The sequence below is a fragment of the Hemitrygon akajei genome, chromosome 23 (assembly GCF_048418815.1).
Source record: "Hemitrygon akajei chromosome 23, sHemAka1.3, whole genome shotgun sequence".
Classification (NCBI taxonomy): domain Eukaryota; kingdom Metazoa; phylum Chordata; class Chondrichthyes; order Myliobatiformes; family Dasyatidae; genus Hemitrygon; species Hemitrygon akajei.
In genome coordinates, this window is record NC_133146.1 from 58,670,712 (window position 1) to 58,696,133 (window position 25,422).

General features: G+C 39.9%; 1 protein-coding gene across 2 annotated transcripts in view; it reads right to left on the reverse strand.

Moving 5' to 3' along the window:
• The window catches only part of nrap (nebulin-related anchoring protein), a 122,311-nt gene that overhangs the window by 39,458 nt on the left and 57,431 nt on the right, over positions 1-25,422 (reverse strand). For both annotated transcript variants that reach the window (XM_073027792.1, XM_073027790.1), the window contains exons 20-27: positions 20,328-20,426; positions 17,723-17,827; positions 14,672-14,779; positions 12,012-12,323; positions 9,567-9,671; positions 8,602-8,700; positions 4,285-4,389; positions 439-546 (exon numbers count right to left, since the gene is read on the reverse strand). In XM_073027792.1, the coding sequence (XP_072883893.1) occupies positions 439-546; positions 4,285-4,389; positions 8,602-8,700; positions 9,567-9,671; positions 12,012-12,323; positions 14,672-14,779; positions 17,723-17,827; positions 20,328-20,426 (1,041 nt within the window). The remainder of the gene's footprint in view (positions 1-438; positions 547-4,284; positions 4,390-8,601; positions 8,701-9,566; positions 9,672-12,011; positions 12,324-14,671; positions 14,780-17,722; positions 17,828-20,327; positions 20,427-25,422) is intronic.

Genomic DNA, 25,422 nt, shown 5'->3' on the forward strand with positions numbered 1-25,422 from the left:
GGACTTCATTAAAATATTAAAGGCTTTGTTACTAGATCATGGCTCTTAAAAAGGATATTACTTAGCCTACAGTAACTCTAACGTACTATTCCCTTTTGCACTAATCATCTGCTCTGAATTTCGTTCTGATAATTATTCGCGTAAAAAAAAAGTGAGGTAGGTCAGTAAAATATGCCAATACAGACCGTAATCATGATAGAACCCATCCCAACATACATGTTGGAGAGAGTAGTTTTAATAGCTTCAAAATGTAAGTTTGCCAAAGGCCAAGGAATAGTTAAGCCTGGATTTTATCCAAGTGTATGAGTCCAAAATTGCTCTCAAGTAAATGGCATTAATTCTAAATAGCACATAAACTGTTTAACTTCATCTTCTTTGCACCTCTGGAAAGTATTAACTTCAACAATTTCCAAAGCAGTTATCTAAGGTTATACTTACATCACTAATAATTTCTCGGGAAGCTTTGGCAGCTTGGAATGGAATAGCATCCAACTGCAGTTTGTATCCACCATCTCGCAATTTTGTCCATGCCTCCTTGTAGCGAATCTTTAAGACAAGAAGTGATTTTAGAGTCTTAGTCATAGAAAAGTACTGCACAGAGAAAGGCCCTTTGACCCATCTAGTCTGTGCCAAATTATTTAGACTGCCTACACCCATCGACCTGAACTAGGACAATAGTCCTCCATACCCTTTCCATCCATGTGTCTATCCAAACTTCTTTTAAACACTGAAATCGAATCACATCCATCACTTGCACTGGCAGCTCGTTCCACACTCTCGCCACATTCTGAGTGAAGATGTTTCCCCTCATGTTCCCCTTAAATATTTCACTTTTCACCCTTAACCATGACCTCTAGTTGTAGCCTCACCCAAACTCAGTGGAAAAACCTTGCTTCCATTTATTCTATCTATACCCTTCATGTATACCTCCATCAAATCCCCTCTCAATCTTCTATTTCCCGAGGAATAAAGTCCTAACCTATTCAATCTTTCCTTATCACTCAGGTCCTCCAGATCTGGCAACAACCTCGTAAATTTTCTCTGCATTCATTCAACCTTATTTACCTCTTTCCTGTAGGTAAGCGACCAAAACTGCACCCACTATTCCAAACTCGGCCTCATCAATGTCTTATACAATTTCAGCATTGTATTCCATCTCCTGTACATCATACTTTGATTTTGTAAACACTTTCACTGTCTTATTCAGCTGTAAGATCTTAGAGATTGAAAATGCAGACATATTCAATTGTGTCCCTGCCAGCCACATTCACAATTGATTCACATTTTGTTATCTCCTCCATCACAGAAAAAAAACGGCAGTTTTGCTTTAAATTCTTTTATTAAAATGAACTTTTATCTTAATTTATACCTGATCATTTGAGTGCCTCTTGTTTTTGAAAGACTAATTACCCCACAAAGTAACATAAAAATATATATTACGAAATGATGTACTAGTTACTAATGAAACAATAACTTAAAACAGAGGCACAATAATTTTCCTACAATTGTCAATTGCTTAGCCCATATAATCACAAAGATTAAGTGCCAAGCAAGCACATACATTCAATTCTGAAGTCATTAAATATCACAGCATCGTCTTTCAATGTCTTGCCAGCTGGGGCTAATTAGAATTTTGGTACGTGGATTCAAATTGTTTAATTTGCTCAAGGCTTTGTATCTTTAAAAAAGGTTTTTCACTTTTGCAGATGTTGTGCCTGTCAAGGTAAGTGATCCCAGTGCTGGGAGATGGAACATTTCCATTATCAATCCAGAGCTTTATACAGAGTAAAACCTACCTTTTCTGCTCCAACCTCAGTTATTGTAATTATTTCAATTCTCAAATCAATCATACTATGATTTCTCTGAATGGAGCCACCACTTTAGTACAACATGGCATAAATGCTGTAAATGCTCCATTGAAATGTCCTGCAGATGTTTATAATGTTAAAGTTGTAACATTGTCCTGGTTGGTCTTCCAACTTTACACCCTCCAAAACCCTGCTGTCCACATCGTAACTCCCATTCATACATCACCCATTTGCCAACTACCCTACATGGACACTTGATGTGACCATCCATTAATCTTAATAGTCTCAGCCTCATTTTTCAAAGACCATCATGGTTACACTTGGGCTTTCTCCAGACCTACGGCTCTTCAGAATCACAGAACTTCATTACCACAGGCCGGTATTTTCTTGCTCTGATACTGATGAACATTCCCCTCAGGTGGCAGCACCCCAAACTCTGAACATCCAGTCCCAAATCTCTCTGCGTTTTTAACTTGTTCCTTAAAGCCCATACAATTTTGACAAAGCCATTGGTAACCAATCCCAGTTTTGCTTTCTATCAAATTTTACTTGATATCAGTGTAATTATGATCTGATCATGAAGGGATACAGGGGGAAGGCAGGAGATTATGGCTGAGAGGGAAAATGGATCAGCCATGGTGAAATGTAGGAGCAGACTCAATAGGCCGAATGGCCTAATTCTGCACCTATATCTTATGGTCTAATTGAACATTCAGACAAGGAGTAAAAGTGGACCACTTGGCCTATCAAGTCTTTTCTCTCAATTAATAAGATCATCACTGATCTGATGATAGTCTCAACTCCCATTCCCATCCACCCATAATAACTTTACACCCACTTGATTGCAAGAATCTTATTTACCTCTATCTTAAAAATATGCAGACTCAGCTTCCATTATTGTTTGAGGAAGAATTCCAGAGACTCAGCAGCCTTTGAGAGAAACATTTTGCCTTATCTGTTTAAATGGGTGACCACTTATTTTTGAACAGTATCACCTAGTTCAAAGTTCTTGCTACATCCTTCTTATCAAATTCTCCCAGGACAAACTGGCTGGGATGTTTTTGCTATGCTATAGATGTTAAGTAAATTAAAGCTGTTATATTGATGCAAGTTGTTGTAGAAAGAAGCCTCACGCAACTGATATAAAATGTTAACCCTTCTGTTCTAAATTTATAATTAGGACCCAAATGTGATAGCTCCCTGTACAAAATGTTCATAACCACCTTCTGAAGGACAATCACTGCTGCCTTACTACTGATGTCCACATCCCAAAGGTGAAGAACAAATGTAATTGCTCTTTGAGATTTAGTATTTATGTATGCTAGGAAGCAAGGATCAATTAGTTTTGGGTCTTAGCTACATTATATAGAGGCACAGAATCATAGACAAGTACAACACAGAAACAACCCATCTACTCCATGCCAAACCATTTAACCCATATACTTCCATCCACCTGCACTGGAACCATAAGCCTCCATACCCCTACCATCCATGTACCTATCCAAACTTCTCTTAAACATTGAAATCAAGCTCACATGTACCACTTGTGCTGACAGTTTGTTCCACACTCTCATGACCCTCTGAGTGAAGAAGCTTCCCCTCATATTCCCTTAAACTTTTCTCCTTTCACTCTTAATCCAAGATTTCTGGTTATAGTCCCACACAACCTCAGTGGAAAAAGCCTGCTTGCATTTACCCTATGAATATCCCTCAAAAATTTGTATACCTCTGTCAAATCTCCCTCAGTCTTCTATGTTCCAAGGAATCAAGTCCTAATCTATTCAATCTTTCCTTATTACTGAGGTCCTCCGGTCCCGGCAATGTCCTTGTAAATTTTCACTGTACTCTTTCAACCTTATTTACATCTTTCCTGTAGACTGGTAACTAAAACTGTATACAATGCTCCAAATCAGGCCTCACCAACATCTTAACATAACATCCCATCTCTGTACTCAGTACATTGATTTATGAAAGATGAAGTGCCCAAAGCTTTCTGTATGACCCTATCTACCTGTGACGCCATTTTCAATCTGTATTCCGAGATTCCTTTGTTCTACAGCACTCCTCAGTGCCCTACCGACAATATGGACAATTAGATTTGTATGTAATGGCTGTGGACATTGTTTGCAAATCCAGTCAAACCCAATCACACCAAGGCATTAGATCGGTTGAACTCATATTCTGCTGTCATATGTGACAGTTTTGATAATCCAAAGTAGTGACATGTTGCTGAAAACAGATCGATATCAGTACATTTTAATGACTGGCAGGTTGAGGAATACGTGTTTCATCCTCATGTGAAATTACAGAAAATGTAAGTAAAATCTTTTAACAAAACTGCCTTTATTGCCTGGGTTGCTCATTACAGAAATGACTACAATTTTAATTCACTAATAAGCATTAGCAGTGCCTCTGATCAGTTAATAAACCTACTGAACATTGGATCAGGACAGAGAGACACTGTTCTAAATCTCACCTCACTGATGTTCTTTGCATTAACTTTAGCCTGCAGAAATTCTGGGAGGTCCTTTGTCAGTGTGTAGTCATGTTTTACACTTTCTCCATGTTCTCTGTACAGTCTCTGTCAAATAAAAGAATAAGTTCCATTTTAATATGTATCTAGGGCAACGTCATCTTACATCTTGGTAGATGGAAAAAGTATTATATCTTGTAAGAGAAATATGCATATAACACAGTTGCAATTGTGCACATCCCACTAACAGATTATTAATTGAATAACAAATTACATTAACAACTCAAGAAATAGGTAGCCACAAAGCAATAAACATGTTAAATTATGAATAATGTTCACGGGCTTATTTAGCTGGTACCAGTTTAACTTTCCACTATTTTAAAGTAGATGTTAACTTATTTAATGCAAGTCATTTAGGAATCAGAATGAGGAAGTGTATATGAATGCTTTCAGCATCTCTACTATTTTTTTTTAAGATTACCTTTATTTGTCACATGTAGATTGACATGTCAAAGTATACAGTGAAATGCATTGTGTGCATCATATCAACTCAGCCCATAAGCGTCACCACATTTCTGGTGCCAACGCAGCATGCCCACGACTCACTAAACCGAACCATATATCTTTGGAATGTGGGAGGAAACCAGAGCAGCCAGAGGAATCCCACACAGTCACGGGGAGCACATACAAACTCCTTACAGACAGCAGCAGGAACTGAACCCCAACTGGTGATTGCTGGCTCTGAAAACCAATTGCACTCGTTTTAAACTTATAGAAAAGGAATGATATTCTTCAATTAGTTTTCATTTTGGCTTGTTATGCCTAAAATAACTCATAAAATATCATGGTGTGAACCATGTTCAAGTTAGAACTAATATTAGGTTTGTGTATTAAATCTGATCAGTTAATATGAAGTAAAGCATCGTTTAGGAATCTGGGTGACACCAGCTCGAAGAATCTGAAGGATCTATTCCACGCTGAAAAACAACAGAATTTAAAACCAGCTCCAAATACAAGCGAACAACTATTATGATGGAAACAACAGATCATTCCAAAAATATTTGACTTTATAACATTTTCAAAAGAACAATCAATGGAAAGTATTTATAGAAATCGCTGGGTGGCATGGTAGCTTAGCGGTTAGCACAACACTTCAGTGCAGCCAGTGGTAAGATCGGGGTTCAATTCCTGCCGCTCTCTGTAAGGAGTTTGTATGCTCTCCCCATGACCAGATGGGTTTCCTCCGGGTGCTCCAGTTTCCTCCCACGGTCCAAACAAGTACAGTCACAGTTAGTGAGTTGTGGGCACGCTATGCTGGCACACCAGACAATACCTATGGGCTGCCCTCGGCACAACCTTCACTATTTGATTTAACACAGGACAACGCATTTCACCGTATGTTCTCATGTACATGAGCGAAATAAAGCTAATCTTTTTCTAAAACATTATTTACAATGCCACAAGGAAAGGCTTTAATCATCTTACTTGCATTACCAGGAGTATGCCTATTCCCTTCCTCAGGGACTTTAGAGATAATGATGCAGAGGGAAGAGAACTGAAAGGCAAAGACGTTGTGAAGGAATGATGGGTGCAGCCTACTTTCTCAGCTAGTGGGGATCCTCGTGCATCATGCAGGAAGGAATATCACAAAATTATTTCACTCCAGCTGGCAAACAAGGAAGGCCCATTTGGGAAAGAGGAACAGAGTATGCACGAAGTACAATGACAAGCTAACATCAGATCGGACAATGTTTATCAGGCTTCCTTAAAAAATGTAGACATTAGAGTTATAGAGTCACAGAAAAGTACAGCACAGAAACAGGCCCTTCAGCCCATCTAGTCCATGTTGAGCCAATTAAACTGCCAACTCCCCACGACCTGCACCAGGATCATAGCTCTTCATATCCCTGCGTCCACGTACCTTGGCCTAAACATTGAAATTGACCTCGCATGCACCACTTGTGCTGGCAGCTCATTCCACACTCTCACCACCCTCTGAGTGAAGAAGTTTCCCCTTAAACTTTTCACCTTTCACCCTTAACCCATGACCTCTAGTTTTAGTCCCTCTCAACCTCAGTGGAAAAAGCCTGATTGCATTTACCCTATTTATACCCCTCACAATTTAGTATACCTCTATCAAATCTCCTCCCTATCTTCTATGTTCCAAGGAATAAAGTCTTAACTTATTCAACCTTTCCTTATAACCCAGGTCCTGCAGACCCGGCAACATCCTGGTAAATGTTCTCTGTACTCTGTCAACCTTATTCACATCTTTCCCAAAGGTGGGTAACCAAAGCTGCACACAATATTCCAAGTTAGGCCCCGACAACGTCCTATACAACTTCAGCATAACATCCCATCTCCCGTACTCACTACTTTGATCTATGATGGGGAATGTGCCAAGAGCTTTCTTTATTGTGCTATCTACCAATGATGCCACTTTCAATGAATTTTGGACCTGTATTCCCAGATCCCTTTGTTCTACAGCACTCCTCAGTGCCCTACTGACAATATGGACAATTCGATTTGTATTTAATAGTTGTGGATATTGTTTGCAAATCTAGTCAAACCCAATCACACCAAGGCATTAGATTGGCTGATCTCTTATTCTGCTGTCATATGTGACAGTTTTGATAATCCGAAGTAGTGACATGTTGCTGAAAGCAGATCAATGTCAGTTCACTTTAATGACTGGCATGTTGAGGAATACACAATACTCCAAATTAGACCTCACCAACATTTTATAAAACTTCAACATAACATCCCATCTCCTTTACCCAGTACTTAGATTTACGAAGGTCAACTTGCCAAAGACTTTCTTTATGATGTTAGAGAACTTGGAAAGTCTTTTTCTGTGGCAGAACAGAGGTGTAGTTATTGCCTCACACTGCTAGTGATGTGAGTTCAGTCCTGACTTCCTGTGTGCAGTTTTCACATGCTCGCTGTGACAACAGGGGGTTTCTCCAAAACCTCTCATTTCCCCTCACCTCCCAAACATGTGACTAATTCACTATTACAAATTTCCCTTACAGAATAGGTAAGTGGTAGAATTGGAGAGTGGTGGGAGATGAGAATTGGGAGAAGAGCTTACAGGGGAAATTAGTGGGAAGACAGGATGTGACGAATCTTTGAGTCAGCTTAGACTCAAAGGGACAAATGGTCCCCATCTCTGTCATTTCACCTTAAAAATTACTAACTATAAGACCATAAGCTATAGGAGCAAAATTAGGCTATTCAGCCCATCTAGTCTGTTCTGCCATACCATCACGGCTGATCCTTCAAAGGTAGTCTTGGGTCTTTAGGCCGGACGGCAGGTCTCAATTATATCAGGCAGAACAACTGTAAATTCACATATTCTCAACAGCACTTTCTCAACAGCCCATTGCCTTTTTGATAGATTTGATCTGAAATACTCCCTCCTAACCATCAAGACACTTGTAGATAAAGGACCACAAAATGCAGTGAAGCATTTGCTCTCTTTTTGCTGCTGCCATTAGGAAGCCAGTGCAGGAGCCTCAGGACTCACAGCATCAGGTTCACGAACAGTTACTACCCCTCAATCATCAGGCTCTTGAACCAAAGGGGATAACTACTTCACTTGTCCCATCATTCAAATGTTCCCACAACCAGTGGACTCACTTTCCAGAACTTTTCATTTCATGTTCTTGACATTTATTCTTTAGTTATTTATTATTATTATTCCTTCTTTTTGTGTTTGCAGTTTGGTGTCCTCTGCACCCTGGTTGTATGCCCTAGGTGGGCAGACTTTCTTTGATAGTTTTTCCATAGAGTTATTGAGTATGCACAGAAGAAAATTAATCTCAAGGTTGTATATGGTGACATATATGTAGTTTGATATTAAATTTACTTTGAACTTCAAAATATACAATTTTGTTTTGCCCTGTCCACAGTGCATTCACTCCAAACTAAGAAAAGTAATAGAAAGAAAACAGCTAAAATGTCCTGCTTCCAAAGTTGGTAGATATTGTACTGTCCCATACTCTGTCATTCAATCCTAGTTTAAAAATATATTTAGTTCTTTTGTTGCTTCATTGTCCAGGCCCGGCGAATGTGAACATAACCAGATATAGTTACCGAGACCTTTTTCTTTTCTATGACTTCATAAAGAGAAACATTTCCTACAGAAAAATAGAACGGTTCTGATAAAATGCAATAGACATTAAGTGTTAATTCTCTTTCTGTCTCCTCCGATACTTCCTAGCTTTCTATGTATTACTAATATTTTCTCTTCAATAAAAGAATAACATAGGGCAAATAATTGAGCAGTTAATTTATGAAACATGTCAATCAACTACTTACATCCACAGCCTGGTTATAACTAATCTTGGCTTGTATCATTTCAGGAGAGTCTGTAACACTCGTAAATTTCAAGCTACAAGGATATTGACGATATTTTTTCTGAAAGGTATAAATGTAAAATCAAGAATTATCATTGACACAAATATAAATACTGAGTGCATATTTCTAACAGATTATTTTCAGAGTCAATAAAAAGTTATTGACATGAAGACTAATTCTGTTTTTTCTCCATAGGTTCAACCTAATCTAACAAGTACTTCTAGCAGTACCTAGTTCCAGACTGTATAAAGCCAAATGCATAAAGGTTTATTGCCATGACAGCCAGTGACAATGTGGGATTTGCCCTTGGCCTTCCAGCTGAAACGTACCACCTGCTGAAGCCAGCTGGTAAATTTCACCCAGACTATCTTACATCCAAGAGAAGCTCAGAGCAGAATTGCTGAATTTCCTTCAAGACTTGCCACAACACTCCCCAAAAGCAGTTTTGAACTTCAAATAACTCTAAGAAGGGTGAAGTACATTTAGAAGTTATATCCCAATGGCATTAAACAACATTAATCTGCAAATGATTGATGACCCATTTAAATAGAAATGGTTATGGGAGTGGGGAGCATAGAGGTGCTCCTTGCTGCTTCTGAACTTACATAAGAGGCGAAGTAAAGGGCAGGATGAAGTGGTGTGCTCCAAAATTGCAGCACTAGCAACAACCTGGCATATCTGGACAGATATGCATGAGCCAACTTCCGTAAGCAACACTGGTAAATGCCTCAATTTGCCCCACAAAATGTGTGTTCGTATTGCAGATATCATGTTCAAACTTTAAGGACTCAATTAGCCTCTAAATCTTTCCAATCAATTCCAGAAACATTGTGATGTTGAATGGCATGGAAGTGGCGCTGGGTTGTGTGTTCTAATTGTGTGCTGGCTGATGGTTTTGATTAGCAGGAACCATTTATCACACTTACCTCACTGAACAGTTCTCCTGCCCTTTTAGCTTGTTCAGCACTTAAAGAACCACTGGTGATCCATCCAACACCACGCATCCAATTCAAGTCAGACTTGTACTGGTTCTGAGAAAGTAATACCGTATCAATCTTCCCAGACAGGATTATAAGGCAAGACATATTTTTGTGACATAAGCGAGCTTCATAAACTACAAGAGGAGTCATTGTATTTCCTCTCTACCATCTCCCAACATTAGTTCAGACTTGAAGTCTTAGCATGAGATACAAACTGCCTTGCTAAAAGAAACTAAGTAATTTCCTCTTCTCTAACGTTGTGTATTTAAAATTTCAGTAGATTTGAGTAATCTTGTAAATTTGATGTGGATTTAGACCTACATTCACGGATTTCCTTTGAATTAGTTTAATATTTTGAAGTTACAAAACATATCATCTACCCATATCAATGTTTTTCTTAAAGGAAAATTATCACCCCCATATTGTATATTTAATAGTTCAGTAATATTTGAGTAATATGTAAATATATTGCTTGATTAAGCATTCCTTATTTTTTACATATTCCAATATGGGCCACCTGTAAAAGTACATAAATGGCATACATTATTCCAACACCACATCATATGTGAGTGCCTTAACTAAAGAACACAAACTAAAACAAGTTATCCCTGACTCCTGTGTTTTTCTTTCAATTAGTTTTGGAAGTACAAAACATAACATCCCTTCATTCTTCCACTTCAGTACTTTTGATCAGTGTTTGTATTCAGCTCGTTTCACTGGGCATCGATATATTGAATTAACCTTGTTAAACAAGACTGTAACACAAATGATTACTAAATTATTGGGCTGCAAAAACAATATATGTTGTGAACAGGCACCAGAATTGTCCTTCCTCCATTTGTGTTCATTTTATGAAGGAAGAATTTTCCAAAGTTACATGATCCAGGACTTTGGTTAATGAGTCATGTGGATGAATTTGGGCAAAAGCTTTAAGACAGCTCACACTATAAATAATACCCAACACTTCAGAACCAGCTGGGCTCCCTCTTGCATTAGCTCTCTTTAATGCATTGGAATATGTGATGACAACTACATGCTGTAAGGCAGGAAACAAACTTTTACTTGGCTTAGAGTTTTCAGATTTGACAACTGCAAAATTGAATAAATAGAAAATTTCACATAAACTGAAATACTATAATCTTGCTTAATTGAATCCATGCTTTTAGCAGGATAATCTTAATGCTGTCAACATTTTAGGGCCATTACAGCTTTGTGCATGTGGTAAATTGAGTCAAACAAGGTTATACATAATTAAGTTAGGGGAGAGTATGCATCAGAGAAATTGGAGTATCAGAAATAAGTTCATAAGATCATAAGATATAGGAGCAGAATTAGGCCATTTGGCCCATCAAGTCTGTTCCACCATTTCATCATGGCTGATCCATATGCCCTCTCAGCCCCAGTCTCCTGCCTTCTCGCCATATCCCTTCATGCCCTGACCAATCAAGAATCTATATCTACCTCTGCCTTAAATATACCCAATGAATTGGTCTCCACAGCTGCCTGTGGCAACAAATTCCACAGATTCACCATTTCCTGGCTAAAGAAATTCCTCCTCAATATGTTCTAAAAGCATGCCTCTCTATTCGGAGGCGGTGTCCTCTGATCCTAGGCTCCCCGCCCCCAAAGGAAATATCCTCTCCGCATCCATTCTGTTGAGGCCCTTCAACATTCAATAGGTTTCTATGAGGTCACCCCTCATTCTTCTGAATTCCAGTGAACAGAGGCCCCAATTCATCAAACACTCTTCATATGGTAACCTTTCAATCCCAGAATCATTTTTATGAACCTCCTTTGAACCGTCTCCAATGTCAGCACATCCTTCCTTCGATAAGGGGCCCAAACCTGCTCACAATACTCCAAGTAAGGCCTCACCAGAGCTTTATAAATTTACAATTATTTGCTGATGTAGAAATGTGAACATGTCAGAAGTGTACGCAAGTGTGTTTTTTCATTGCGTTTAGGTCTTTCTGTGATACGTGTGTAGAATCAAGCCAATCGTATATCAAGACTTTGATTTCTTCCTGCTTATTGTGTTGCATACGGTGTGCACAACGCAGTCTCTCCTCTGCACAGGAGAAGACAAACCTAGACTGGGTGAGCACTTTGCCATGTACCTAGTGCTCAACCCACAGGAGAGACCTTCCGTTTCCTGCAGGTTGTCACTTGAATTCTCCATCCTACTCCCATCCTGGCTACCCCACCTTGCACTCTTACAACAAGGAGCAAGTCAAAATGGAACAACAACATCTCACCTTCAATCTGGGCACATCTCGGCAGGAAGGAAGCAATACCACATGGTTAAAGAAATAAGTTAAATTTTCTTTGCACCATAAAGATCCACATCACAACAGTAAAGAGCACAATTGAATTTAGCAGCTTGCTGCTTACATTACTTTGAAGAGCATATGCTTTTTTAGCCCATTCGGTTTTCGGGTCTCCAGGTAGGACAGTATACTGGTGGAACCGGTGTTTGTAGCCCATGTCAGTGGCCAAACTCTGTGCCCTTTTTGCATGCACCAATTCCAGCATATCCATTGGGAGATGAAACTTTGTCTTGATTGCCTCCGATTTCCTTTTGTACTCTAGATCACTCTGCAGCTTGGAGGCTTGGATGGAATGGGCCAGCTGAGAGTCACCTGCGACATCCTTCACCCCGATCAACTTGCCTTTTAGCTTCTCGTGTTCCTCCTTGTACTTCAGCTGTCAAAGTATTTCGTAAAGAGGTTAATGAATGGCCAACCCTTATTTCATCACCTGCCCTACCTAATGAGAAAGGAAAAGCAGATATTGAACTGCCTGCAATGTACTTTCAAAACATTGAACCAGGCAGGTATCTAAGTAAGCGTAAACCCAGCCAAGAGCAAACCATAAACTTGTACATTTACTGAAACTTGACATTTTATTCCAGGCATACAAATAATTCCAGGACGCCACAGTAGCATAGTGGTTAACAAAACGCTTTACAGTACCAGAGACCCGGGTGCCTGTAAGGAGTTTGTACGTTCTCCCCATGACTGCTTGCGTTTCCTCTGGGTGCTCCAGTTTCCTCCCACAGTCCAAAGACATACTGGCTGGTAGGTTAATTGGTCATTGCAAATTGTCCTGTGATTAGGCTAGGATTAAATTGAGGGATTCCTTTATTTTATTGAGCATTGCAGCTCAAAGGGCTGGAAGGCCTTATTCTACCCTGTTTCTTAATCAATAAAATAAATAAAACCACCCGTGCTATGAAGCAGTATGATAACATCACTGAGAGGGAATGCTTCTGTCGAGTATATGAGCTCTGTTCATACTTACTGTTTTTGTATCTATTGTCAACTTTTCTATCTTCACATGAAAGCTGGATTCATGTTGTTTTAAGTGGCACCGATCTTTCAGAGAATCAGTTTGTGTTCCACAGACTTCTAGCAACTTACCCTCCCCCCCTTTCAGAAGACAAATATCCTGACAGACCTCTAGATTTTTGTGAGTTCCGTTGTGGATTGTCTATTTGCAGCTTTCCTTGCCTAATTCAGACGATTCATTACATTGCGCAGTTATATGTTATATTATTTCTGCCGATGTGCTTTACCATTAAGTGCTTCATGTACGACAGATTGACTTTAACAATACCAAACCACTTACATAACTGTATGAGTGATTTACTTAAGAGTTACTACACTAAAACGTTGTTGCCAAGCCATGTGAGTAAAGAAAGGTGACAAAAAGAAGATTCGACCAAACACGTAGATTTTAAAGAGCGCCTTAACAGGAGACCAGAGTTATGGAGAGAGAGGGAGGGTCTGATAAAGTAATGAAGTGAGAATGTGAGAAAGTGGCAAAATGCAAGACAAAGGTGCTGGAAGAGAATCTGAAGTTTAGATCTTTGATGCAACTGTCAAAATTGAATTGTTAAATTCTCGGGATGTCTCAAATCACAGTAGGATTGAAAGTGATCATAAAGATATAGGGAGATGAGACAATGAAAGAATTTGAAAACTATCTTAAAACTGGTCCCCATTTAAGCAAAGCTTTAGTACAAGTCAGCATACCCAGGGATCTGGTGCAAACGCACTCCAAAGTTCAAAGTAAATGTTATTATCAAAACACATATACGTCATTGTATACAACCCTGAGATTAATTTTCTTGCAGGCTTAATCAACAAATCTATTGAATCGCAACTATAACAGGATCAATGAAAGATCAACCAGAGTGTAGAAGACAAAGAACTGTGCAGATGCAAATATGAATAAATAGCAATAAATAACGAGAACATGAGATAATGAGATAAAGAGTTCTTAAGGTTAGATCATTGGTTGTGGGTATGGTCTCGACCCAAAACATTGACTGTACTTTCTTTCCAGAGATGCTGTCTGGCCTGCTGAGTTCCTCCAGCATTTTCTGTGTGCAGTTGGTTGGGGAATCTGTTTTCTGTAAGGCTGGTCACAGTTTGAAGATTGTTGGATCTCCTCGGGTTTGCAGGCATGAGAACAAGAAAGGCCTGCCAGGAGTGGGATAGACCGGACAAGTTTGGGGGTAACAAAGATCAGGATGAGACCTGGGTTGTCGGATGACATGGGGGTGGGTGACATAAGATGACATGAAGGTGAAGGTAAGCAATGTCGGAGCTGTCACAGCACTGAGCACTGAATGTCGACAGCAAAGTTGCAAAGAACCTGCTTCAGTTTCAAATTGGGTCAGTAGGAGAGGAACCAACATTTGTGATGTTTCTCAAGGATGATGGCTTCACTCATCCAAATATTTCATTCTGAGAAAACTTCTGCTCATCCAGTCCTGGGGGGTGGGGGGGGGTGGTCAGCCACACTGCCTGGAGGCTCTGCTGGCTTTCATGACTACAAAATAACATTTTGGAGTTACTTCTATATTGACTTTTACATTGCAAGTCTTTTTAAAGCAAGCTTCTTTTTATTTTCAGATAAATTAATTTTAAGTGGCAATAGTGTAATATTGTTTGCAATATCTAGTCTAATAAAGAAAATTCAGCATAATACTTATTCAAATTTGAAACATTAATGGTGTGTCAAATTGCTCAGAACAGATAACTTACATCACTTGCAAGATCTCTCTTTGCCTTGGCTTCCAGGATGGCTATAGTATCCAGCCGCAGTTCAAAGCTTTTGTCTTTCTCTGCCTCCCAGTGACTCTTGTAGATTTTCTTGATGAAAGACAGATTTTACAATAGTTTCGGTTAATTGTACCCTTTGCTAATTAGAGTTTACATCATTCAGGTAGAGAAAAGAAACATCAGGAACTCATCTGGCTCCTGACTAACCCCAGGTAAGTCTTGATTTAAGGTCACTGGGGAATTTGCACAGGGATTTTCCTGGTTTCCAACAGTAACACGAGCTGAAGGGCCAAAATTATACCATTCTTCCCAAGTTTCTATACCCCTTACAAAATCACAGTAAAAATACAGAAGCACGATGGGAATTCGAGTTTGTGTCTTCCTACCTCCAGATATAAAATGCAACCTTTCAATGCAGGAGCCAAGTGCAATTAAAATTAAAATGGTCACTTCTAAAATCTAACCAAAGCCATATAATCATCATTATTTTGCTTCTGGTCTGCAGAGAGAAAAACACAAGTGAAGTCCATTATGCCTGGACTTTATTGGGCTTATCTCTGTAATGAAGTGCCAACTTATTTTCTCCATTTCTCTTATCTGCTTGTGCAGTGCACTAGATGTGACCAAGCAAGTGCTTTTGTTCCCGGGTACAGCATTCCAACAATGAGTTATTTGTGCACAGAAACTGCTCAGATTTATATGTTAATTTATACATTTTTAATTATAGCAGTTAATCTGCTGCTGTGTCACTCACACAACTGCCAATTTAAAACCACTTCTTGCTGAAGTTCAGGTTTTGCACATCTCCCAAACTTAAAATCCATTTTGTTTTTCTCGTTTTTTTCCTTTCTGTTCTGCTTCCATGTCTCTGTCTCCCTCTCTCTCTCATATACACTGACATACCTTCCGCTCTCATCCTCTATCCCTATACTCCCTCTCTCCCCCTCTCCTCCATACACACTGACAAACCTTCCGCTCTCGTTCTCTTTCCCTCCCTCCCTCTGACCATCGTCTTCCCCTAAACATTTGTCTTTTAGACACACTTGTACAGGACTCGGTGGCATGACACTGTTCAGCTCTACTTTGAAGCACTGATTAGGAGAGTGGATCACCTCCTCCCAAGGAACAACATCATGTAAATAGGGGCTCTTACAGATGACCCCAGCCTACGTTCTTGGGACCTGACACAAGTGAATACTGTCTAATTTATTTTCCTTAAACTCAGTCGTTATTCAGAGGACACTACCACCAACTATCTGATGCTATCCCAGACCCTCCACAACCTTCGGATTCCCACCCCCTTACTGGTGGCCCTGTTCTCCCACGGGTCTCAGGTACAAGTGAAATTTCAGAAGCAAACCCACGGCCACTGTATCATTCTCTTGGGGTTGAAATGTCTAATATTTGAAGTCATGCATTTACGATGGGGTGGGGGGTGGTGTACGTTCAGAGGAGATGTGTGGGGAAAAGAGAGAAGTTTTTTTGTTTACAGTGAATAGTGAATGGTAGGTGACTGGAACATACTGCCGGGAATCGTAGTGAAGGCAAATATGAAAGAGGAATTTAAGAAGCTCTTAGATAGCCACATAAATGTACAGCAAATGGATTGACATGGTCACATGGTAGCACAAGGAATTAGTTTAGATGATTGCAATTCCCCTTCCCCTGTTCCAACATGTTGATCCACGGTTTCCTCTGGTGCCGAGATGAGGCCACCTTCGAGCTGGAGCAGCAACACCTTACATTCCATCTGGGTACCTGATGGAATATTGAGTTCTCCTTCCGATAAACAAATCTACGCACCTCTTCTATACCCAACCTTAACCTTTTACCTCTTGTCACCTGCCTATTACTTCCCACTGGGTCCCCTCCGCCTTCCCTTTCTCCTATTGTCCACTCTCCTCTCTTGCTCTCCAGCCTTTGACCTTTCCCACCCACCTGGCTTCACCTATCACCTTCCAGCTAGCCCCCTTCCCCTCCCCCCCACCTTTTTATTCTCAGTCCAAAATGTCACGTATTCACTCTTTTCCACAGATGCTGCCTGACCTGCTCAGTTCCTCCAGCATTGTGTGTGTGTGTTTGTTGCTTTCAATTTCCAGCATCTGCAGACTTTCTGGCATTTAGATTGGTATTTAATTATTAGTTTAGTACAGCCAAAGGGTCTATTCCTGTGCTGCATTGTTCTGTTCTAAGATAGCTCTCTGTGCCACACAACTCTTCAACACTTTTCAAAGCAATAGCAAAGAACTCCTAAGCCACAGTTTCTTTAATTACTTTGAATAATAGTTTATAAACAACCTATTCACTGCTTTTGTTAGTGATCTTCCACATAAAGCATTTGTGTTTGAATCAAGCTAATTAGCGCAGCTGGTATGGTGCTGAACCAGTGCTACGGATATCACAAGTTCAAGCCCCAATGTCATTAACTGTAGGAAGCCATGAAATTGTATTATAAACTCCAACTATCCCATTAATGCCCTAGAGAAATTAAAATTTATTGATACTAATCTGTGACTCCATATTCCTTGAGTTATTTTCAGAAGTGACCTAGCAATCCATCAGCCCCTTCCGAGAGAACAAAGAAAAATGGACACAAAATTCAGCCTTATTAAATACAGCGAGATCTCAGGGAGAAATAATACCATACACTTCGAGGTTGCACGGTAGCTGCCTGCCACTGCGTGCAATGAGTTTGTATGTTCTCCCCACGACTGTGAGGGTTTCCTCCAGGTGCTCTGGTTTCCTCCCACAGTCCAAAGGCATACTGGCTGGTAGGTTCATTGGTCATTATAAATTGTTCTATGGGGTTAAATCAGGAGATTTCTGGGCAGTGCAGGTTGAAGGGCCAGGAGGGCCTATTCTATGCCATATTTCAATAAATAAATTAACATTTTCACCAGAATACAATTCACCTATTTTTCTCACCTGTACTCAAGCCAATTCTAAAACCCAAGTACTGAATCATGGAACAAAAGCCGAACCTAAGGACACCCAAACTTTTAATTTCAGCTTTTTAAATAATTTGTTACTTACATCACTTAAGTACTGGGCATTAGCCTTGGCTTGCATGAACAATGGCTCATCCTTGCTGATGCTGTACTGATGACGACTCTGTTCACCCACTGCCTTGTATGTTAGCTGTGTAACATGGACAAAAAACAACAGATCTTGAATAAATATCCTTTGCCAATGCTAAATGCAACAATTCAAGACTTCAATATTAAAAAACTGTTTTCAGTATTTTCTGTATTTATCTCATATTCTCAGCATCTGCAGGTTTTTGTTATTCTCAGCTTTCCTTTATATGCTCACAGTGACTGGGGCAGAATATACTCAGGATTTCAGCTTTTGAAGTACTATAATTACGCACATACAGTACTGTGCAAACGTCTTAGGCACGTCTGTACAGCGAGGGGGCCAAAGACTTCCACGTAGTGCTGTATTTGTCAATGTGGAGCAGAGAGAGAGTTTGTAGATCTGGCAGAGCAAAGGATGTTGGGAATGGTGAAGATGGAGTGCTGCGGGAGGAGCGGGGGACAGATGACAGAGAAGGAGTGGCAGAAGCAGGGGGTGACATGGGTGCAGACAAACCTAGTCCTGAGACACCAGGCAAGGGAAGGTCATTTGATTCCAAACAGTTGGTTTATTGATCATTACAGAATGTCTCTCAGGTGCTTCCCCTCTCCCTTCCCCTTTTCCCAACCATGATTCCCCTCTCACTATCCCCTTCCTACTCTCAGTCCACAACAGAGACCCAGATCAGAATCAGGTTTATCATCACTTACGTATGCCGTGAAATGTGTTTTTTGAAGCACCAGCCGTACAGTGCAATGTATAAAATTACTAGAGTACTGTGCAAAGGTCTTAGGGTCTTTGAATCTGTTAGAGTTCTTTGAGGAGGTAACAAGCAGGATGGGCACATGGATAGCAGGATGGCTGACAGGCAGGAGGCAGGGAGTGGAATTAAAGGGGACCTTTTCTGGTTGGCTGCCAGTGACTAGTGGTGTTCCTCAGGGGTCAGTTTTGGGATCGCTACTTTTCACATTGTCTGTCAATGATTTGGATAATGGAATTGACGGCTTTATGGCAAAGTTTGCAGATGATACCAAGGTGTGTGGAGGGTAGGTGGTGCTGAGGAAGCAATGCCATTGCAGCAGGACTTAAACAAATTTAAAGAATGAGCAAAAAGTGTTAGATGGAATAGTGTGTTGGGAAATGTGTAATAATGCATTTTGGTAAAAGGAACAATAGTGTGGACTATTATCTAAATGGGGAGAAGCTTCAAACAGTAAAGGTTTAGAAGGACTTAGGGGTCCTTGTGCCATGGTCCCAGAAGATTAATCTACAGGTTGAGTCTGTGATAAAGAAGGCAAATACAATGTTGGCATTTATTTCAAGGGGAATAGAATATAAAAGCAAGGAGATAATATTGTGCCTTCATAAGACACTATAAGTCAGTCCACACTTGGAACATTGTCAACAGTTTTGGGCCCCATATCTCAAAAAGGATGTGTTGTCATTGGAGAGAGTCCAAAGGAGGTTCAGAAGGATGATTCTGGAATTGAAGGGGTTAACATATGAGAAGCATTTGGCAGCTTTGGGTCTGTACTCACTGGAATTTAGAAGAATGTGGGAGGATCTCACTGAAACCTATCAAATGTTGAAAGGACTAGATAGGATGGATGTGGAGAGGATGGTGGGAGCATCCAGAACTAGAGGGTGCAGCCTCAAAACAGAGGGGTGACCTTTTAAAACAGGGGTAAGGAGGAATTCTTTTAGCCAGAGAGTAGTGAATCTGTGGAATGCTCTGCCACAAACTGAGGCAGAGGCCAAGTCCACGGATATATTTGAGGCGGAAGTTGATCATTTCCTGATTGGTCAGGGCATCAAAGGATCTGACAGGAAGGAAGGTGTATGGGGTTGAGTGGGATCCAGGATCAGCCATGGCTGAGCAGACTCGGTGGGCTGAATGGCCTAATTGTGCTCCTAGGTCTTGGGCACCCTAGCTATTTATATGTGCCTAAGACTTTTGCACAGTATCGTGTAACTGTCCAGGCTTGACAATCAATAAACAGATATAAACATTGAAATCTAAAAAAAAACTCAAAAAAGAATTTGTGGAGCCATTATTTACCACTATTCTCTATTGTGCCACCTGGAGGAGGCAAGTGGTACTGAAGTTACACATCCTTTATCCACTTCCTTTGTGTCAGTGATCACTAATTTCCTTCAATTTATAAAAGGCAAAATGATAACACAGTAAAGGTACTTGAAATGCAAGAGATCTCTAGCGTTGTGTTCATATAAATACCTTCACCTATTCCTTTGTATGACAGTCAGCATTGTTGAGAAGAGATATTTTTACATCAGTGGGCTAGTGGAACTAACTACATTCAGAACTGAAAGAGTTCAATTTTAAGCACCCAGTTGCCTGCACTAAATTTATGTATGGAACTATGAAACAATAAGAAAAAAAAAATCAGAAACTTTCTGATGTTTAGAAATAAACACATGAAACTTTTCCTTCCAAACTTTTCTGGTTTGATCATCTTTGATTATGTCAGTGGCACCCATCACTCTTTGAAACACAGCAATTTTTTTTTCGTAAGTGATCTCCCTCTGCCAGTGCAGTACTCACATCACTTTGCAAATCTTGGCTCTTCTTAGCATGAATAATCTGTGGAGTATCTGCCACACTGGTGAATTTTAACGCATCAACTCTCTGTCTGTATTTTTTCTGCAAGTTAAAAGAAGGTACAATTTAATCTCTGACAATAGTGAACTTACTCTTTAAATCAGCCGAAAAAAAAGTCTGTGCCTGATTCTAGTAAAATGTTAACCAAATGCATGCTAGGGTTTATGAAACCAATGTACTATGATCACATTCATTTTCAGTCTTTTCTTGACTATTGCTATTTGAAATGGTTATTCCACTATTTCAGGATCATAATATCATTAAATGAAGATTCATTGTTAGCAAGTAGAACCCAGTTTACCAACAATTGTCTCACTCTCTGATATGTCTTCCATATTTATTTTCACATGGCTGCCCTTGTGTTTTGCATCAGCCTGATAATTAACCTGTCCCTTCTGCATAACCTGCCATCCACCTGTCATCCGGAATGTAAAGTTATTATCTTGTCTTGCTGATAGCAAGGTTTCGTTGCTCCTGGCAGATGAAATACAGGACAATAAATATTCCCAAGTAGCCAATATTGAAATCTATATAGTACTGTGCAAAAGTCCTAGGCACGTATATATGGTATATATCGCTAGGGTGCCTTAGACCTTTGCACAGTACTGTAGTAATTTTTTGTATTGTTCTGGACTACTGCTTCAAAAAAAAACAAATTTCATGACATACGTGAGTGTAAACCTCATTCTGATATGGGTCTCTATTGTGAACTGAGAGTGTAAGGGAGCAGGGAGAGGGGAATCATGGTTGGGGAAAGGGTAAGGGAGAGGGGAAGGGATGGGAAGCACCAGAGAGGCATTCAGTGATGATCAATAAACCAATCGTTTGGTATCAAATGACTTTGCCTGGTGTCTCACGGCTGGGTGTGTCTGTACCCCCTGTCCCTTGTTTTCAGCCACCTGTCCTACGCTCACCTGTGGCACTCCACCCTCATCGTTCTTTGCACCCTCCAAAGTTACAAACTTGCTCTCCACTCCACATTGACAAATAGAGTACTGTGTCAAGTCTTGTGTACCCTAGATATATATATGTGCCTAAGTCTTTAACACAGCACTATAAATTAAGTTGAAATTGTACATGGCCACATTCTAATACTGTTGATTATCCTTTACACTACTATATTCCTATTAAGACCCAAATAACTGGGGTTATTATAATTGTTTATTTTGTTATCAGTACCCTTGTTCAAGTTCTTTGTTACTGTTGTATTAGGCATATGTATACAGGTAATCTCATTAAAGTTAGCTTGTTGCAGCAATAGCACACGACAAAGACAAGACAAAGACTAAGTGAGAGAGAGAAAAACATAGCCCAAGATAATGCTACGATTGATTAAAGTTAAAAGACCCGATATCTAATTTGGGAGGCAGTGTGGAGATACATCTCTATCAAAGGAGGTGTAAGGTGCTCCTTCCCTCCGCTAGCCTGCAGATTACCCCTGGGCAAGGTGTAGCACCTGCTTAGCTACCTCTGCTCCATCAGGGTCATGTGAAGCCATGGGAGCAGGTGGTGGACGGTCGTGTGAGCAGCTGGTGCATATCACAAGTCCTGGTTACGTGACCACTGACACCAGGCAGACAATCTCTGAAGAGTGTCGATAATGGCTGGGCTCACCTGTCTTGTCAAGACAAGACAATGGCAAACCAGTTCCGTTGACAAATTTGCCAAGAATAATCACGGTCATGGAAAGACCATGATCAGCCTCACCATACAAGGCACGTAATGATGATGCTACCACAAAAAGGGAAAAATCAGAGCCCTCCTGGCTATTCTGTGGTGCACAGACCATGGAGACAGTGTGGTGTTATTCTTCTATTATAACAGATAATCCTACAATTGTCTGTGTACATAGAACAGAATATCATAAAGGTGTAAAATTGTCATGATACAAACAGACACAGAAGAACAATGTTGGCTTCAAAAATGTTGTGAAAAGATGGAATTTTGAGCAAAATAGCTGAACATGAAATGAAAGTAATGGTGGTGGCACTGAGGGGATTAGGAAGTGAACTCAAGAGTTTGAAGAATTCACAGCAATGCCCTGAACAGCAGGTTAATCTGGCAGCAGATCTACCACATCCTTCTTTTAAAGGTTTCCTAACGTGAAGCTTCTGTCCCACAGTCATAACAAGGTTGGTGAGTGATTGTTAAAGGACACAGTCTTGCTGATATTAAACAGCGATGAGAAACATTAAATCTAACTACCAGACCAAGTGTCAGGTCGAGGTCTAGAACGGCAGCATAAATCTAGCCACCACACTTCAATATTAATAGTTCCGCTGTGGTTACTGTCAGGCTAAAACCACAAAACTCTCAGTTTTTTCTTAAAACAGAAGTATTCATGATTACCCCAGATAAAACTGATTTTGTGATCAAAAAAAATGCTCAATTATCCTGGATAATGGTATTTTTGCTTTTTCTGTCCATGCCTATGTTACGTGACATTTTATTTTGTTTCAAAAAGATCTGATGCATTCTTCATCAAACCCATTTCACAAACTTCTGTCAAATAAAAGCATGCAATACAATTGAGCCAAGGCAGGGGATGGACTAAATTCATGTTGTCTCTTAAAATTCTTGTCAGGATGCTGTTATTATTAGGAATCCAGGAAATTGCTTTAAGTATGATCTTATAAGTAAGATGTAGGAATTCATATGAAGAAACATTTCAGAACTTGTGATGTGAGAGCATACAGATATTAGGGGCCAAATCTATGACTTTAATGGGATCATATTTATGTGTTTTTTAAAAAAAAGCACAACCCTTCAAAACTGATAGAATATTTGTACATTTCCATTACTTTATGTGATTATCTTGATCATATTTCCTAAAATTTTTGAACTCGACCCACTAAGGCAGATTTCGGGTCCAATTGTAATTTAAAACATACTGCCACGCTCAGTTGAAGTTTCATCCAGTGCACAAAATGAATTTAAAATTGAACAGGAAATTACGCTCACTAACATCAGCCACAAATGTCTTTGTGCTTCACAGACACTTAACATTAATTCAGGTAAGCTTCCCTCAATGGCTTCTAGAAGGGCACCTGTTGGCAATTCAAAGATTGTTCATCTGAGCTGGCTCACTCTAACACAGTAACAGATCGAAACACAAGTGAAAACAAACCATTTAACAATTATTGATTTTTCTCTCATCCTCAGAATAAGTCCAGAAATTATTTACTTTATGTGAAAATAGTATGCTCAGAATCAGGTTTAACATCATCGGCATATGTCAAGAAATCTGTTGTCTTTATGGCAGAAGTACAGTATACATGCTTTTAAACATAAACGCAAGGAAATCTGCAGATGCTGGAAATCCAAAGCAACACACGCAAAATGCTGGAGGAACTCAATAGGTCAGATAGCAACTATGGAAAGGGATAAACAATTGATGTTTCAGGCAAAATCCTCCTTAAGAAGGGTCTCATCGTGAAACGTCAACTGTTTACGCTTTTCCATAGATGCTGCCTGACCTGCTGAATTCCTCCAGCATTTTGTGTGTGTTGCTTATAAGGATCATTTCAGGTTAACCAATGGTAGTGTGTCGATTGTATTTATTAATCCCAAATTAGATTTTTGTTAGTATCTTATCCACCATTTAGTAGGTCCCAATCATTCAGAATGAAAATGTTACTTGTTCACATTCAATAAAACATACAGCCCTCATTAGCATTTGAGGATGTTATGGGCCAGTCCATTCAACGTCTCAACAACGTTGGCAGCCCTCCTTTTTCAGGATTGTTGAGCAGTGGCCACCTACATTTTTATTTAGCTTTGCTTCTAATGTGAACTTCCTAACAATTAAATTTTCAGTTTAGCTTTTCTTGTGATCTTATCACAACTTTATTAGAACCTCAAAGACTAACGTGTAGTCTGTGGAAGTATTTCCAAAGGGGTTGATGTACCAGAGACTGGGATGCAGATCACTTCACAGTCATTACTGCCTGTTTATTCCTAGCAGTCATCAGAAATCCATAATCTTGTTGGGTTGTACCATGCCTTCTAAAACATAGCCAGTTACTAGCAAGTCCAGAAGTAAAATGTATGTGGGAAATGAAATTTTTGTTGGGTACTGTTGGATTTTTGGGTGGCGTATGTAGATACATCCCTACCAAAGTACTTGTAGATGTAAGGTGCTCCTTCCCTTCACTAGCCTGCAAGTTACCATTGGGCAAGGTGTAGCACCTGCTTAACCCCCCTCCCCCCCAATCAGGATCTTGTGAAGCCACGGGAGCAGGTGGTGGATGGTCGTACGAGCAGCCGGTGCATATCACAAGTCCTGGTTACGCGACAGCCTACGTCAAGCAGACAATCTCTGAAGAGTATTGATAATGGCTGGGGTCATCAGTCTTGTAAAGACACTGCCCAGAAGGAGGTAATGGCAAACCGCTTCTGTACAAACATTTGCCAAGAACAATCATGGCCATTAGACCATGATCGCCCACATCAGATGACACAGCACAATGATGATGTCATACAACATGGCACATACTGATGATGATGACTGTTGGATTGGAGTGTAGAAGTGTTATTTTTCTTATATTAGTCCTGTAGTTTAACTTTCCGATGCTTGTGTGTATTTTTATGTAATCACTTAGGTATATATGATTTTCAGTGAATTTCCCAGTAACTGCAGTAGAGCTGCTTCTATTTTTCTGGAAACTTTTTGGTTTCAGTCGCAGGTGTCATATTCCTTGAACCTGACTATCTTATTGGTTAACTGTTATGAATGGATGTTCTGTTGATCTCTAGTCTGGTTTGAGAAGACCACAACTACTTTTTAGTCTGCTCTCTTCCTTCATCTCTCTTGATACTTCTCCTTCTTTGTAAGACTTAATAAAAATACAGAGGCAACTGTACTGCATTTACTGGAAAATTCACCAATCACATGCATGTACATAAGTGATTATCTAAAAATACACACAAGCAACTTAAAAGAAAAACAAGCTAAAATACAAGAAAAATAACAATTCCCCACTTCAATCCAATGGTCATCATCATCATTATGAGCCGTGTCATATGGCATGGGCGATCA